The 18,748-nt window shown below is 36.5% G+C and overlaps 1 protein-coding gene across 13 annotated transcripts; it reads right to left on the reverse strand.

The window, feature by feature from the left end:
- Window positions 1-280: 280 nt before the first annotated feature.
- Window positions 281-17,688, reverse strand: LOC104212432 (uncharacterized). Of its 13 annotated transcripts, none has more exons than XM_070174202.1 (10): window positions 17,088-17,688; window positions 14,212-14,296; window positions 13,855-13,981; window positions 4,811-4,892; window positions 4,571-4,697; window positions 3,921-4,034; window positions 2,281-2,479; window positions 2,145-2,190; window positions 1,244-1,319; window positions 281-759 (listed from the first exon to the last, which is right to left on the reverse strand). In XM_070174202.1, exons 4-10 carry the CDS (start codon window positions 4,865-4,867, stop codon window positions 470-472), a joined length of 909 nt encoding a protein of 302 aa, XP_070030303.1. In that variant the 5' UTR covers window positions 4,868-4,892; window positions 13,855-13,981; window positions 14,212-14,296; window positions 17,088-17,688; the 3' UTR covers window positions 281-469. The 13 variants fall into 13 exon arrangements, with proteins under 13 accessions (XP_070030303.1, XP_070030302.1, XP_070030301.1 ...); XM_070174201.1 differs by having other exon boundaries at window positions 13,855-13,959; window positions 17,068-17,688; XM_070174200.1 differs by having other exon boundaries at window positions 13,855-13,967; window positions 17,068-17,688.
- Between the last annotated feature and the right edge of the window lie 1,060 nt (window positions 17,689-18,748).

The raw sequence follows: 18,748 nt of genomic DNA on the forward strand, positions 1-18,748 counted from the left end.
TACTGGATTTGCTAGGGGAACGACGGGCAAGAAATGCAATGAGAAAACAAAAACGTTGCACTTGAGGGCAAGGACAACGTAATTCTTTTGGGGTGCTGAACTTGTGATGTCTTTGCAAATGGCAGCACGTGTGGGGATCTATTAGACGAGGGCGTCGAATTCAACTGGTTGGGGTGGTTTGTTAGACCCTTGACAAAGCTGATCGGCAAGCGGCACGGCAGTGGCGGACAGAAAATGCCCGCTCTGAAAAACGTTCATATTATCTATATAATGAACAAAATGAACAAAAAATTTCATGTGCCTGTCCCATTTCTGGAAAATGTTCAATATACAGGACAGCCTACTAGAAGCTGCAAGCTCTTTCATGTAGCTGCGAAAATCATTTACAAGCATACTTATAACTTGGTGACAAACCTTCTAAAAACATTGTCCAGTTTCTAAACACAAGCTTTTTATACAAGTTCTCTCCTTATTCTTCAAAATCACATTCGTTTTGCTCCGACAATAGCACTGCTTCTAGTTCCTTACCGAAGTCTTCATTGCCATCCTGCTCTTCAGCCACTTCTTGCTGGGAGAACTTTTCCTGCTTTTCCTTTACAATGTCAAGCGAGTCTTTGACAGGCTGATAACCAATTTGTTGATAGAATAATTCCTTCTGAGCTTTCCAGTCCTCAGCAGTCTTCTCAACTACATCCCCTATCAATGTCTGCTTCTCTGTTATGTGCTTTATATTTTCTACATCCACCATGTCTCTAGCCGCTTCAAGAAAAAAGAAAAAGCAAGTGAAAAGATGTCCTCCTCGACTTTAAAATGAAAGTAAAAATCTTGGATGCAAAAGAGCCTTATGAGATTTAGTGCGCGCCTAATTGCCTGAGAATCTAGAGAACTAAACTCATTTGCAACTTCCTATATACATTCTGAACAAACGGAATGCAATAGTTTGTGAACTAATTGGTAGCTTTACTGAAGTTATTGTCAACATATTCACAATAACTTCAGTATGTACTGAATATACAATTTAGACCATAAATGTTTTTATTTATTACTTGACATTGGATATTGACTTTAGTAACGGAATACTTCTAAGATGGAAGAAAATTTAACCAGTATTATTCAGACTTGGATAATCCTTTCGAAATAATACAAAATGTGCCTTACTTAACACATCAATATTGCTGACAACAAATAAAAAATGACCAAAATATGTTTTCCGTTAAAAGCTTAAGAAGCTCATTGAGGTTACCTCTAATAGCAAGTTCCTTGGCCCTAGCATATTCTGCTGACTTTTGCTTGAGCAAATCGACCTCAAGCTCCACGCCCTGGAATAAATGAGAATACGAATTCAGCACTCTGAAGTCAAAGAAAGAGACATGCAATAGCAGGTTAAGTGACGAGAGACCTAATGAAAGCAATTGCATCACTATAGCAGCCTCCCAAAAAGCTAACTCATCCACTTTTTAGTGACAAGTAACAAGCTAATTTGCTTATACTGATCAACTCAAATCAAAAAACTCCCGATCAATACAAATAATGGATCATATGTTCAAATGATCCTCTAACAAGATATCTGATTTTTGTGATTAAAGTTTAAAAAGAAACCTCTTTATTGTTTTCCTCTCACAAACAGGCAACTTGAGATTAGTCCATTCCTTTTGTAGTACTTCATTTCACTTGCCCTTTTAACTATCACACCGCTACGGTAAAAACTAAGCATCCACTCCAAGAAAAAGAATCATAAAAGAGCAATCTTATGCTATTCTTAAAATACTTGCTAAATTACATAATCACAAACACAGACCCACACAAAAACAGAGAAAGAATATGAATTTTTTTGGATAGAAGAAATCCAACCAATTTAATGAAAGAAGTTTTACACAGTCAATTGGTCCAAAATTACTAAAATCCTACTTATAATTTTTATTTTTGATGATGTTGCACCTGACAATTTCCTTGCAAAATCAGTAAAGTACAGGTCTACTCAAAATTTCTATCAAAATGGTGGCTGAGTTCAACAAATCCATATATATAGCTACATCAATCCATATGACACTGTAGGCAAAAGCACACAGCTGGAAGCATATTCTAGAATGGAAAATTGATAGAGCCCTTCTCTTTGACTTTAAAAAACAGTCTTACAAACATACCATATCCATGTGGGTGAAGTGCTCGATCCGGGTATTTGCAAATAACCTACGTCATTCAAGGAAACAAGGTGAGCAAATGTATAGAGAAGGCTGTGAAATATAACAAACAGTTGCCAGAAAAGTATCAGTAACATACTTTTTGGATGCTATACGGATACTTGCATTTTGTATTTCCATCAGTTCATCTAATCTCTCAGCTACAGAGCCTTCATTCACATCCACAGACCCAAAAAGAAACATGTTCCTGTCTAACGTACGTTTGACTAAAGCAGGGGCTACTTTAACACCTTTAGCCTTTGCCTCTGCGACAATGTTCCGAAGATTCTTCAGGTCTCCTACCAAATGGAATAAAAAGAATTATCGTCAAACTACAAAGCATCAAAAGCTACCGACAGTTGCACAGTAAACTAAAGTGGCAATTAAACACTTGCCAAATTTTGTAAATAAACACTAGCCAAAGTAAGAGTTTCAAAGTCCAAATATTAATTTAAGAAATCCCCAAATAACACAAGAAGGTCTTTCGGAGGGACATTTCTTCTCTGATTGGCACTGCTAGATTAGAAGAACTACATCGGATATGCACCCACAAAAATACAAATTTTTATATCCTAAGAGATCTACAACTAAAGGAATATGAATAGAATGTCATACTTCATTTAAACAAGGGTGATGCTATGCTACATATAAGGAACAATAAATTATGGTGAACCAGTTCTAGAAGTGCCAAGGAACTTATATTGAACTTGCAATTTATAGTTGAAAACATATACTGTTGAATGGGTTATTTTTGAAAGTGAAAATGAGGACGCAATGGCTTTCCCTGAATTTAGTATTGTCAAAAGGTAGTTTGAGAAATGATAGAGAGAAGGAGATCATTTGGCATCAAAGGAAGATTTAATTGGAAGTCCTGTTGATTTTGGACAAATGAAACACAACCTGTTTTTCAAATGAAATTAAAACTGCCATTTAAGAACTATTTAGCAAAATGATAGTATGAGCTGTTATTGTGATTGGTATCTTAGTAGCATCAATGTATTCCTCACCTATATTTTAAACTTTTTTACCAATTATTCAAGAATTCCTTGACTTCTTATTCTTCATCTATTATTATGAATTGATGAGAAAACTGAATAGAGTGATGACCCACCTGTGGTTCCAATTAAACAGGTTAATGTCCTCAAAGCTAAACCAAGAAAAGGTTTAACATCAGTCAAAGCAATGACGGTGGACACCTAATAATGGTCCAATTCCATTCACATAACCTACAAAAATATAGAAGCTTGATAGTCCAAATAAATGGTTGGAGAACTCTTCAAAGAACTAAGGTAATCTACTTAAAGAAGAGTAAACTATGAATTAACATCCTCACTAGAGCTATTCATTTAACCAATGATCTAAGCAAAATACATATACATGTTACTTCATAATTCATCTGATTTAAAGCATTAATCTTGTGTTATAGTTTTGATAACACTTTCTGAAACAGAAATCTAGGAAGTATCCATGATGTTATATGCTTCAGAAAGCGCAATCACAAAGCAAGAAATTTGCAACTCAATCAGTGAAGCGACTTATTCAGGTTTGAATCTAATGTTGTTTGTTAAGATTCGATTGTAATGTTTTAATTGTCTCATCTCATAAGACCAAAACTGCACCATCGATTGTAATGTTTTAATTGTCTCATCTCATAAGACCAAAACTGCACCATCGAGAGAGAATCATCGCATGAGCAGCACAATTTCATGACATATCGTGTTAAAAAGGTTGTATATATACCTAGAGAAATATAAATCTTGAAAGGAGGCTTGAATGGTTGTGTCTCATAAAGGCAATACAGACAATATAACCCACCCAGTCTACTCAAAAGAGAATGAGTAGACACCATGTAACCTGCAAAGCATTCAATTTGGTTAATCTAAAGCAGGAAATATCAGCCACGGGGAAAGGTGAAAATCTTACACTAGTACGACAGCTCTCTCATCAAAATTTAAGAGAAATATAAACATCAGAAAGAGAATTTAAGGATGCACTCACATTCACTACTTTAGTGATATCTCTCCAAATACTAAAATCACTTTATAAGGCTTTTTTCTTTGTGGTGTCAGAGCCATGATACTACACCTTTTACTGTGCTACTTCAGTTTTGTTGAATAAAAGACATATTAAAAATCTACTGCTACTTCAGTGATATAACATTTTTCAGCATTCTCTTCTTTTTTTTATGATAAGTAACATTTCTCAACATTCCTATAGTTCCATGCACCTCACCATGGTTAAATTTCACATTAAAGGTAGATATTTTTTATATATAAGAGTGTGTGTGTGTGTGTATGCCACAATAATCAGAATCATTCTCTCTGGATGAAGCTAAAATATGCTATATTAGGAAAACGAACAAAAAGTAAAATAGAAAACATTAGACATACCACTACAGTAGGCAAAAAGTGATTGCATAAAGCATGCCCGATTTTCAGAGGGACTGGCCTTGAAAATATAGGAGAACTTTTTAGAAACCCACACTCTCTTCATTTCTGCAAAATTAGGAGATCCACCCTACAAATCGCCATATTACCGGTCAGAAGAATTATGAAAAGTGCAAGATAAATAAACAGAGATTAGTATCTACACTACACTTAAATTGAAGGGGAAAAAAGGCATACTAGTACCTTGGCAAACTCATTTATAAGCTCATCAATGTCTAATTTGAATGGTTTGAGGTCCATGTTAAAGTTGACTTGTCTTTATGGCCTACAAGAAAACTTCTTGATTAAGCTGGTGCAAAGAAGATAAGCAACTATAAATTCAATATCACTACAGTCGTAAAAGATAAGCAACTTGTGGCTAATTATTTGTTAAATACAATGGTTGGTTCAAATCAATAAGAACATCATCATGTAACTTAGCAACAAAACATTCAACTACAGTCCTAAAAGTTTAAATATTAAAAGGTTTATCACACAGAACATACAAATTTATAAGTTGTAAATAACTGAAATGCGTAAATAGGAAAAGTCGAAGCAGGTGACCTCTTCATGACGTCAAAATGCAAAATAAAACCCATGAAAAAGAAGGATAATAAAATGGAGTGGTACTAGATGCACGTTGCATCCATCCTCTAATCTATCACATTAATTATATATAAAAAAAATTGTCGCACTTTCAAAGTGAAGAAATCGATCAACACATCAGAAAGTACTATTACATGGTCTTAAATCCAAAATTATAAAAATGACACACTCGATAAAGATATCTAATTTTTTATAATAAACTATAATAATGGATCCTAGGAACGGGTACAACAATAACAACCCAGTGTGATTCCACGAGTGGGGTCTGGGGAGGGTAGGATGTACGCAGCCTTACTCCTACCCGGTAAGGCAGAGAGACTGTTTCGATAGACACTCGGCTAAAGAAGATGGAAAAAGCGGTCATAGCATGACAATACATTTAGAAAACTAAATCGAAGATGGCAATAAAGAATATGAAAGAAGTACCGATAGCAAGTAATAGCAAGACAATATATTTAGAGAACTAAATCCGAGGGTCTGATAACAATAGAGAAAATGAATAGAGTATTGATATCAAACTAAGGAAGTTAATAACAGAACAAAATATACGATAATAGCAAACTCAGGATAAAAGGGGTACCATACTAACACCAATCCTATCGATCTAATGAAGACAAAGGGAACACACGACTACCTACTAACCTTCTACCTTAATACTCAACCTTCATACTCTCCTATCCAGGGTCATGTCCTCAATTAGCTCAAGTTGCGCTATGTCTCGCCTGATCACCTCTCCCCAAGACTTCTTTGGCCTACTTTTACCCTTCATTTTACCCCCCAAGTCCAACCTCTCACACCTCCTGACTGGGGAATCTGTGCTTCTCCTCTTAACATGCTCGAACCATCTCAGCCTCGCCTCTCTCATCTTTTCCTCCGCAGGGGCCACTCTCACCTTGTCCAGAATAACTTCATTCCTAATTTTATCTAACCTAGTATGCCCACACATCCATCTCAACATCCTTATTTCAGCTACTTTCATCTATTTGACGGAGTTTTTGACTGGCCAGCACTCTGCCCCATACAACATAGTCGGTCTAACCACTACCTTGTAGAACTTTACCCTTAAGTCTCAACGGCACATTCTTATCGCACAAGACACCGGAAGCGAGCCTCCACTTCATCCACCCTGCTCTGATACGATGTGCGACATCCTCATCAATCTCCCCATCATTCTGAATTATAGACCCCAGATACTTGAAACTCTTTCTCCTGGGATGACTTGCGCATCAAGCCTAACATCCCCGTACGCTTCCTGGGTAACACCGCTGAACTTGCACTCCGAGTATTCTATTTTGGTTCTGCTCAACTTGAAACCCTTAGACTCAAGGGTATGTCTCCAGACCTCCAGCCTCTCGTTAACACCACCTCGCGTTTCATCAATCAGGACTATGTCATCTGCAAAAATAATATGAACCAAGGCACCTCCCCTTGAATGTGTCACGTCAATGCGTCCATTGCCAAGGAAAACAAAAATGGGCTAAGTGATGCTCCCTGATGCAGCCCCATCTCAATCGGGAAGTACTTAGAGCCTCCTCCTGCTGTCCTAACCCGTGTCTTAGCTCCATCATACATGTCCTGCATCACTCTAATATACGCTACAGGCACTTTTTAAGCCTCCAAACAACTCCATAGGACCTCTCTTGAGACTTTGTCATAAGCTTTCACTAGGTCAGTGAACACCACATGCAAATCTTTCTTCCACCAATCTCCTCACAATGTGGATGACTTCAGTAGTCGACCGTCCCGGCATGATACCAAACTGGTTCTCAAAAATGGACACACTCCTCCTCGTCTTTCCTTCAATCACCCTCTCCCAAACTTTCATCGTATGGTTTAACAACTTGATACCCCTACAGTTGTTGCAGTTTTGGATATCCCCCTTGTTCTTGTACAATGGAATCATCATACTCCACCTCCACTCTTCAAGCATCTTCTTCATCCTAAAAATGACATTAAACAACCTAGAGAGTCATTCCAAGCCCGCCTTACCCACGCTCTTCCAGAATTCCACAGGAATCTTGTTTGGCCCGATCGCTCTACCCCTACTCATAGCCCCTTCAACCTCCCCCACTCGTATGCGCCTATAGTACCCAAAATCACGATGACGCTCCGAGTAATCCAACTCATCCAGCACAATGCTATGAACGGGTACCAATATTCAATATATATTTACAAAGTAATGAATTACTTAAACATAGCATATGAATATAAACATTACCATTATAATTGTACTCGATGACTTGTCATTTCTTTTTTATAATCGTGGTGTCCAAGCCAGCTTGCGCGCACCTCGACAAATTCTATGGGATACCTGCCACATCCCACCAGCAACAGGTACCAGGTAACTCTATCCACCAAGGCTTGGATAGATGGGAAGATATCACCTAGTATTTTTTGCCTCCAATGGTATTTGAACCTGAGACCTCATGGTTCTCATCCACTTCATTGATCACTAGGCCACACCCTTGGATGCGACTTGTCATATTTTGAATTAGGTACACTTTAAAAAACTTCATCCTCCATACAACAAACTAAAAAGATTAAAAGATTCTTCACCAATTTTGCTTCAAAAGTTACTTTTAGTGTATTTCGCTTAAGAAGAGTTATTCCCATCGTCGAATTAACGACAACTAATAACAAAGTTAACTTCAGAAGCTAATAAACAAGTCTTCAAGTCTTGTGCAGATGTGTCTCAAGATTTAAGAGCTCCATAATTTCAACAATTTTACCCTCTGGCGTAGGGAAGGCAGTGGGAAGGGCACGGGCGGGTTGGGACTTAACCCGCAAAAATTTCAACCCGCCACACATAGCATTTTTTTGTGATTTTCACCCGCAGCGCTTCGACCAGCATAAACCCTCCTCACCCGGCATGAATATTTTTGTTCTTCCTATCTACTTTGTTATCTAATATGAATAAATTCAAAAATTCTAAATAAGTTTCAAAAGAATATTTTCAGGTAATAAATTATGAATTTTTACATATGGCGATTGGTGCTATAATTATACTGTAACTAATTTAGTATGCATAATTTAAATGTGTTACGATCTTAGGAGCAAATAGTATTCATCTGCATTTGTGGGCTTGAGATCATAATGTTAGTGCAGTCATATCGACTTAATTATCTATCCAGTAATTTTTCTTAGGATTGGAATAAAAGCATATACCCGAAAACTAAAGGAAAAAAAAGTCACTAAAATTCTAACATAACGTTAGCTTCCAGTATTTTGAAACAAAACCAACAAAGATGTCAAGAAGAAATTTATAATTCAATATGAATTTTTATAATCCAGAGGCCATCTATTTTTAACAAAAAGTAGAATAGATCGTAATAGTCATCATATCATATATTCTTACATTAATTTTTTTTTACTGTTTATAGATATCATATGATTTCACCTAACTTCTCAATCTAATCTATCCTAAGACCGTCTAAATGCCTGAGATAAAAACATTAATGAACTAGATGTCTATATCTAATAAAGAAACAAACATCAGGGTGTAAATTAGAACGTGAAAACAAAATGCTAACTAACCATAAAAAAAAGGAATGAAGAAGTTAGGTATGAAGCAATGGCAGAAGAATAAGACCCTGAAGAGACAGCGCAAGGAGGGAGGAAGAGGTATTAAAACGCCAGTGGCGGAGGCAGGATTTTTGCCAAGGGATTCAAAAAATTAAAAAACTAAACACGCAAAGAAGCCAACCGTAACAAAAAAATTTAGATGGTAACAGATTTTATTAATAGAAAGATAAGTTCTCAACAAAAATACAGTGCTGAGATAACCAAACCATAGTTACAAGACTTCCAAAAGAGAAAAAACAAAAAAACAAGTCTTGTGTTAGTTACAAGGACGCAATGAGATCAACTATCTTATAATCTTGAAGAAGAATAAACAGAAAAAGTAATTAACTTTATTTGGATATTTAACAAGTTAGCCATTGAATACATTGGCACTAGGTAGAGCGCAATTCTAAAGCACTTATCTATCTCAATTACTCGAACTCAAGGCCAGAATAGCCAAATAGTCTATAATTTTCAGTTTCACTAGGCAATAATATGATTCATACTTTTTGTTGTCAAAAAAAATGTAAAAGTATCTATTTTTCATGAACAAAGTTTAAAACCAGCAAAGCCCAAGCCAACTGTATAACAAACACACATCCCATCTCTTTCAAGCTCCAACTCCAAATTCATCAATATCTACGAAAATCCCAATGCTTACTGTAATTCCAAGCAACTCATTTAACAAAATTCCTAAACCATAAAATAAGAAAAATAAAAAAATACAGAAAGAAGGGAACTTACCGGGGAAGCCACGACCGAAGAGGCGACCGGTGACTGACAAGGTGAGGATGAGAAGACGAGCAGCAAGCAGCGGCAAAAGGCAAGAACCAGTGCTCGGCGAATTTTTCAGTTTGAGAGTTTATTTATATCTTTTGATTTTGAAATTAGGGATTTAATACAAATAAAATAGGGATGCATTCGGTTTTCGGTTTGAATTATATTTTCTGTTTTCCGATTTTAAAATAGTACAATCCAATCCAAATTTTAATATTTTTTGGTTTTTAGTTGGATTTTTATTTGGTTACGTCATATAAAATAATTTTTATAATAAAATAGTTATATTCCATGGCAAAAAAATAAATATTTCAGAGAATAAGAAGTAATAATATTAAATCTCTTAAATATTATTTTTTGATATTAGTCACGGGTAAAACTTTTAAAACACAATATTTAAAAGTAATATGATCAGACATAAGAATTCAAAATATAAGTCATAATTCAAGCTCAATGAGATCAATTATTTGCTTGCAAATATTAAAATACGAAGAAATTAGTGAAATATTCATGAAAGCTTCACAATCAAAATATTACTACTTACTTAATAAAGAAGAGGAATAAATGGATTGAATTATACTTAGCCGACATTGAACCTATGATCCTCGAATGAAATTGAACCCCGTTGACCACTAAGCTAATTTTTAACTTGTGCCTTATGGGTTTAACATATTATATATTATATATTAAAAACCGTTATACAATATAATTTTCCGACAAAGGAGAGTTCATCTGCCCCTACCCGCACAACACCCGCATAGTTTGGAAAAAACTGGAGTGCCAACCCACCTCATCTCGGAAAGCCTTAGACCCCCACAGCCCCCCCTCCCCATTGTCATCCCTAAGAATCAAGAATTAATACTTTGCATAGATTTATATTTATCTAACATTGATCTAGCATAAGAATATATGCTAGCTTGGCAGTCTTCAAGAGATGGTTGTTCATTTTCTTGAATTGCTAAATTCCCACAAATTTTACGAACAAGTCTCTTTGCACCTCTTAGTTTCAAAGATGTGTTAAGTAGAGTAAAAATTAAATAAACTTCGGGAATAGGGGAAAAAAACTTTTTAAATTTTGAAATCATTTCATTAATTGGCGGTGCATAGGTTGGATTTGTTTTATACTTACCAAATACAATAGAAATTCCACAAATATACCATAAAAACTCGCGGGATAGGCGGGACAGGACGAAACGGGACGAAATGGGACGGGACAAACGGGACGAAATAGTTGTCCCGTCCACTCCCGTGTCCCGTTTAACATTGACCAATCCCGTTTAAAATGAAGTGGGACGGGACAGGACGGGACGCGGGACGGAACGGGACGCAGGACGGAACCGGGACGGGACGGGACGCGGGACGGAACGGGACGCAGGACGGAACCGGGACGGGACGGAACGGGACGTGGGACGGAACCGGGACGGGACGGGACGGCCCGTCCCATAGGACGGCCTTAAGAAAAGCACTTCTCAAAATAAGCTGATTTTAGAAGTTTGGCCAAACAGACTATTATTTTGGTTCGCCCCCTTTTTAAAAAAAATATATATATTTATCTTAATCACAAGTCTAGAATATGTGAATATGACCAGCTCTTTTCGAGAAATCACCACGTGGTGTAACGTGATTTGTTGTATGACATTCACTCTTGAGCTGCATTTACACCAAATTAGGGATGCCAACGGGGAAGGGGGGTTGTGGGGGTCTTAAGGCTTTCCAAGGTGAGGTGGGTTGGCATTCCACTTCTTTCCAAACTATGCGGCTGTGGTGCGGGTAGGGGTAGATGAACCCTCCTTTGTCGGAAAATTATATTGTGTATATATATATTAAACCCATCAAACACAAGTTAAAAATTAGCTTAGTGGTCAATGAGGTTCAATTTCGTTGAAGTATCATAGGTTCAATGACAACTAAGCATAATTCAATCCCTTATTCCTCTTCTTTATTAAGTAATATTTTGATTGTGAAGCTTTCATAAATATTTCACTATTTCTTCATATTTTAATATTTGCAAACAAAGAATTGATCTCATTTGAACTTGAATTATGATTTAAATTTTGAATTCATATGTCTGATCATATTACTTCTAAATATTTTATTTTAAAAGTTTTACCCGTGATTAAAATTAAAAATAATATTTAAGAGATTTAATATTATTACTTCTTATTCTCTGAAATATTTATTTTTTTGCCATGGAATATAACTATTTTATTATAATAATTATTTTATATGACGTAACCAAATAAAAACCCAACCAACAATCGGAAAATATTAAAATTTGGATTGTATTGTACTATTTTAAAACCGAAAATATAAAATCAAGCCGAAACTTGAATGCATCCCTATTTTGTTTGTATTAAATCCCTAATTTCAAAATCAAAAATATAAAAAAACTCTCAAACTGAAAAATTCGTTGAGCGCTAGTTCTTGCCTCTTGCCGCTGCTTGCTACTCGTCTTCTCATCCTCACCTTGTCAGTCGTTGGTCGCCTCTTCGGTCGTAGCTTCCCCGATAAGTTTCCTTCTCTCTGTTTTTTTTAGGGTTTAGGAATTTTGTTAAATGAGTTGCTTGGAATCAAGCATTGGGATTTTCGTAGATATTGATGAATTTGAAGTTGGAGCTTAAAAGAAATGGGATGAGTGTTTGTTATACAATTGGGTGGGGCTTTGCAGGTTTTAAACTTTGTTCATGAAAAATAGATACTTCTACATTTTTTTTGCCAACAACAACAACCCAGTATTAGTATAATCACACTTAGTGGGGTTTGGGAAGCGTAGTGTGTACGCAGACCTTGCCCACCCGGTGGTAGAGATGATGTTTCCAAATAGACCCTCGGCATTCTTCCCTCCCAGAATTTCCCACCTTGCTCTTGGGGAGACTCAAACTCACAACCTCTTGGTTGGAAGTGGAGACTACTTACCATCACAGCAACCACTCTTGTTAACAAAAGGTATCAATCATATTATTGCCCAGTGAAACTGAAAATTATAGACTATTTGGCTATCCTGGCCTTGAGTTCAAGAAATTGAGATAGATAAGTGCTTTAGAATTGCCCTCTACCAAGTGCCAATGTATTCAATGGCTAACTTGTTAAACATCCAAATATATATAACGTTAATTACTTTTTCTGTTTATTTTTCTTCAAGATTATAAGATAGTTGATCCCATTGCGTCCTTGTAACTAACACAAGACTTGTTTTTTTTGTTTTTACCTCTTTCAAAAGTCTTGTAACTATGGTCTGGTTATCTTAGCACTATCTTTTTGTTGAAAACCTATCTTTCTATTAGTAAAATCGGTTACCATCTAAATGTTTTTGTTCTAGTTGGCTTATTTACTTGTTCAGTTCTTAAATTTTTTGAATCCCTTAGAAAAAATCCTTCCTCCGCCACTGGCGTTTTAATGCCTCCTCCTCCCTCCTTGCACTGTCTCTTCTGGGTCTTATTCTTCAGTTAATGTTATTTCAGTTAATATTAGGCTTACCTAGTTTAGAGACTAGGTGCCATCACGACTCCTTTAGAGGGATTTTTGGGTCGTGATAGGTGGGGCGAGACGGGACGGGTTGAAATTTTTACAGGTTAAGTCTAGCCCCGCACTCTCCCACCGCGCCCGACTGCCATCCCTATACAAGAGGTTAAAGTTGTTGAAATTATGGAGTTCTTAAATCTTGAAACACATCTGCACAAGACTTGAAAACTCGTTTATTTGCTTCTGAAGTTAAGTTTATTATTACATGTCGTTAACAGTGGGAAGAGCTTTTTCTTCAATGGAATAGACTAAAATTAACTTGTGAAGCAAAATTGGTGAAGAATTTTTGATATTCTTTAGTCTGTTATATGGAGGATGAAGTTTTTGAAGTGTACCTAATTCAAAATATGACAAGTCACCGAGTACAATTATAACGGTAATAGAATGAATCATATTTAGCAATCAAATAAATCAACAGTCGTTTATATCTGTAATTTGTAACTTTTAACCACGTAAATAAATAAGCAAAATGGTGTTCACTTGAACACAAGATTGACTTCAGTTCTGTTGAGCAAAAGACAAATAATACAGATCTACTGCTACCTCAGTGTTATAAAGCTTTTCAACATTTTTTTGGGCGTGGGGGTGTAGGTGACATTTCTCAATATTCCTATCGTTCCATGCACCTCACCATGGTTGCCTTTCACATTAAACGTAGAAAGTTTTTCATATATAAGTGTGTGTATACCACAATAATCAGAATCATTCTCTCCGGATGAAGCTAAAATATGTTAAAATAGGAAAACTAACAAAAAAGTAAAATAGAGAACATTTAGACATACCACTGCAGTAGGCATAGAGTGATTGCATAAAGCATGCCTGATCTTTAGAGGGACTCGCCTCAAAAATATAGGAGAACTTTTTAGAGACCCACACTCTCTTCATTTCTGCAAAACTAGGAGATCCACCCTATAAAACATCATATTACTGGTATGAACCATTATGAAAAGTGCAAGTTAAATGAATAGCATTCATTTTATTTTGGTAATGATGATGACGAGTTGAGCTAAATGAAAGGAATGAGGATTCATATAGCCGACCCCAGCTTGCTTGGGACTGAGGCGTAATTGTTGTTGCAAGATAAATGAATAGATCGAAACTATGCTTAGATTGAAGGGGGAAAACAGGCATATTAGTACCTTGGCAAACTAATTTATAAGCTAATCAATGTCTAATTTGAACGGTTTAAGGTCCATATTGTTAAAGTGGACTTCTCTTTATGGCCTACAAGTAGAACATTTCTTGATTAAGTTAGTGCAAAGAACATAGGCTACTATAAATTCAATATCACTACAATTAGAAGAGAAGACCATCAAGAACATACAATAATAACCAACAAACCGCTTTTTTGCTACGACTGAGGGGTTGCATTGGTAAAGTAAATAATGATACCATATTTGCGGTTCATATAAGAATAGCCTAATAATAAGATTTTCTCATAGAATACATATCTTATTTAAACATATTTGTTGCTATTATTTGTTAAATACAACGGTTGGTTCAAATCATGAACTATTCAGTATTAGCAACAAAACAGTCAACTAAAATCTCAAAAGTTTACATATCAAAAGTCTATCACATATCATTTACAATTTTATAAGTTGTAAATAACTGAAATGCATAAATAGGAAAAATTATAGCAGATGCCTTTACACAATATCAAAATGCAAAATAAAACGCATAGAAAAGAAGGATAACACAAGGGAGTGGTACTAGAAGCACATTGTATCCATCCACTAATCTATCACAGTAATTATATATAAAAAACAATTGTCGCACTTTCAAATTGAAGAAACTGATCAACAGATCAAATTCGAACCTCTATGCCGTAAATTGTCTAAGTACTATTACATGGACACAATCCCAAATTACAAAGACCAGAAATGACTCACTGATAAAGATATCTAATTTTCATAATAAAAAACATTAATAACCAAACCAAGGAACGGGTACAATATTCAGTATATATTTACAAACCACTTAAACACAACATATGAATAAAAATATTACCGTTATAATTGTACTCGATGACTTGTCATATTTTGAATTAGGTACACTTCAAAAACTTCATCCTCCATGTAACAAACTAAAGAATATCAAAAATTCTTCACCAATTTTGCTTCACAAGTTAATTTTAGTGTATTCCATTGAAGAAAAAGCTCTTCCCACTGTTAACGACATGTAATAATAAACTTAACTTCAGAAACAAATAAACGAGTTTTCAAGTCTTGTGCAGATGTGTTTCAAGATTTAAGAGATCCATAATTTCAACAATTTTAACCTCTTGTGTAGGTATGGCAGTCGGGAGCGGTGGGAGAGTGCGGGGCTAGACTTAACCTGTAAAAATTTCAACTCGTCCCGTCTCGCCCCACCATAGCATTTTTATGTGATTTTAACCCGCCACACTTCGACCTGCATAAACCCGCCCTGCCCTCCAAAAAAAATTCTTCCTATTTTCTACTTTGCTATCCATAAAGGGCAACCCGCGTTCACGCAGGGGCGAAGTGGTCGAAGTGGTCGAAGTGTGTTTCAACATTTAAGAGATCCATAATTTCAACAATTTTAACCTCGTGTAGGGATGGCAGTCGGGAGCGATGGGAGAGTGCGGGGCTAGACTTAACCTGTAAAAATTTCAAACCGTCCCGTCTCGCCCCACCGTAGCATTTTTATGTGATTTTAACTCGCCACACTTCGACCTGCATAAACCCGCCCTGCCCTCCAAAAAAAATCCTTACTATTTTCTACTTTGTTATCCATAAAGGGCAACCCGCGTTCACGCAGGGTCCAGGGAAGGGTCACATACCAAAGAGCGTATATTGACAACCTACCCTAATGCAAGCATTAAAGACTGCTTTCAAGGCGAACCCATGGCCTATAGGTTGTCACACCTCCTTTTTTCCTACACCCCGTAAAGGGTGTAATAAAGGGAGTTTTTCCAATTAAATGACAATCGAAACGGGATTATTTTATTAAGAGATTCAGATCCCGTATCAAGGAAAGGGTTGACTTTGTATTACAGTCCGTGAACCAGAAATCCAGGTAAGGAATTCTGTTAACCCGGGAGAAGGTATTAGGCATTCCCGAGTTCTATGATTCTAGCACGGTCGCTCAACTGTCATAAATGGCCTAATTATCTGATTCTAAACATGTTCTAACCTATGGTGCAATTTTAACTTTATAGCCGCTTTTATTTAATTATTTTTAGGAAGGATTCAACGTCATCTAAAACACGTCTTGAACCACGTCACATAAATGCACTCGCGGTCCACGACACATTTTATCTAACGTTGTTGAGATTTGGATTTGGGTCACATAAATGCACACTCGAGTTTAGGAAAGTAATTTTTACAAATAACGCGCCTGAAGCAACTACGCGCTGTCAACTTTGCGAGGGCCATGGAAAATTCAACTAAATGGCACGCCTCGATTTCTAATAGTCATGCCCATGTTTATTTTTATTCTTATTAGGCCGAGCCTGATATCTAAAGCATGCAATTTAATTTGATAATAGTGGGTTCAATCCTTCACATTGAACCGGATTACTATGGGACTTAAAACACATGGGCCCAACAAACAACCAAAATAAAGCTAAATAATCGAAAATGAAAATGGTAGATCAAAATAGGATAAGAGCCGTCAATATAAGGAACATATAGCAAAATGGAAATTCACAGTACAACCTTCATGCGGAAGAGAACCAGCTGAACGAAACATATTTCCAAAATTCATCCAACAAAGATGCCTTCAATTGAGATTTAAAATAGAAAAGCCCCTCTCCAAGTTTCTGCTTCTACACTTTATTGTTGTTTAAGAATAAATTAACAAGGAAATAGGCAGAATACACAAAATTTGAATCCACAGTTTCCAAAACCAATGAGCTAATTGAATATACAAGACCATATCAATACATCCACATTTACTCTAGCGTGACATAAATTAGTACAAGTTGAAGTGCAAAATGAAGATCCAAATTTGACAACTAAAAGAAAACAAACCTTAGTTAACCTTGACTCACCGACTACGACCTCGAGCGGACAACCTCGACAAATCGACGACCAAATCGACTCAGATCAGGCGCGATTTTGACCGGAGAACCTCGATAACAAACTCGACGATAACCGCGCTTCCGAACACTCCACTGACCAACACTAATAGAGAATAAATCCAAGCTGAAAATCCGAAGGAATTAAACTCCAAATTAAGGGAATAAAAAACTGAAAATTAGTGGGTTCAATTTCGCTACTGTTTTCTCCTATGTTCCTCTCTTGGTTTCGCTACTGTTTCCTCCGGTTCAACTTTTCCGTTTTTGTTTCAGTTCAGGCAAGGTTAGCGGCTGGTGAGAGGTTGATTTCCGGCGAGTTTGGGTTGCTGAAGATTCAAAAATGGCTGAAGCTTGTGAGGTCTTAGTCTAGGTCTGGAGAAGATGAAGGTCGGGGGGTGGGGAGTCGTTGGTTTCAGGGGTGAACAGCGGGTTTGGGTGAGGGATTTTTGGTTTGGTTGTTGAAGAAGATCGATGGGGAGGGTCCTTTGGAGAAGATGACGCGGGGGAGGGGGGGGGTCACCAGGGAGATGAAATTAGAGAGGGGTCTCCTCTTTTGCACTGTTGCGGCTCATCCCCTCTAGGTGTCCTATAGGTCTTGTTATATTATTATTAGGTTAATTAAGAAGAATAGGGGTTTGGGTGTTGGGTCGGGTCGGACCGACCCGGTTTGGCTGGGTAAAGAGAAAACTTTGGGCTTTTAAAGTGTTTGGCCCAATCGAATTTAAACAACCAGCCTTTTTTCAATTTCCATTTGTTTTGTTTTGTTTTCTTTCTTTAATTAATTAAAACCTAAATTAATTCAAATTGTAAAATTAAACTAATTATATAACTATAATGTTTATAAAAATTAGTTGATCCTAAAAGTTAAAGAGAAAACTTAATAATCCAAAATTAAAAGCTAAGAGTGTAAAAATGAGCCATTTTTGCGATTTTTCATTTTTAATAAAGCAATTAATTAATTATCTAATCCTAAAATATGAACACCAAATCTAAATGTAATGCATGGTATTTTTTATTTTTAATGAAAATTAAATATGCACAAAAATGCAAATAATTATTAAAATTCTACAAAAGCACAATAAAATTGCACAAATTGGGCGAACTTTATTTCTCTAAATTGTAGGAGTATTTCACATAGGGCAAAAATCACGTGCTCGCAGCTGCCCCTCTTTGCTCGGAAACACGAAGTGTTTTCGGGCAAAAATAAAGTGAGCGGATACGAGCGATTTTTGCCCGTTTGAATACTCTATGGGAAGCATTTTTGAAAGATTTGATCGAACCTTGCTTCAGAGGTTGCCTACATATCCTTGGCTATAAAGTAATCAGATCAGTGTAGTTCAGAAGTGAGTGAGATGATGGAGTATGCTGAGGTGGAGAGCCGGTCGAGGTGTCGTTCCGCCGAGGTTTCGGGTCGCGGTCCTGTTATTACATCAAAAATCAAAACATGAAAAAAACTAGCTAAGCCTGTCAACTATGAGTTACAAGATTCCTATCTATAAGTCTTCTGAAACTTGATCTTAAGTCTTGAGTGGTTCTTCATACAAACTTTAGATTTGAACCTTGACACTTGCTAGTTGCAGGTGTTAGTCCATCCTTCTTCAGCTTTTCGGATCAAAACCAGGTATGCAGTTCCT

This window comes from Nicotiana sylvestris, chromosome 5 (assembly GCF_000393655.2).
Source record: "Nicotiana sylvestris chromosome 5, ASM39365v2, whole genome shotgun sequence".
Classification (NCBI taxonomy): Eukaryota; Viridiplantae; Streptophyta; class Magnoliopsida; order Solanales; family Solanaceae; genus Nicotiana; species Nicotiana sylvestris.

Coding starts and splice junctions, on each gene's coding strand:
- LOC104212432 (XM_009761685.2), bottom strand. CDS start 4,867: ATGGACCTCAAACCATTCAAATTAGACATTGATGAGCTTATAAATGAG. Junction 2,191..2,280: donor ATCCGTATAGCATCCAAAAA/GTATGTTACTGA, acceptor TGAATGACGTAG/GTTATTTGCAAATACCCGGA. Junction 1,320..2,144: donor ACTTCACCCACATGGATATG/GTATGTTTGTAA, acceptor CATTTATTCCAG/GGCGTGGAGCTTGAGGTCGA.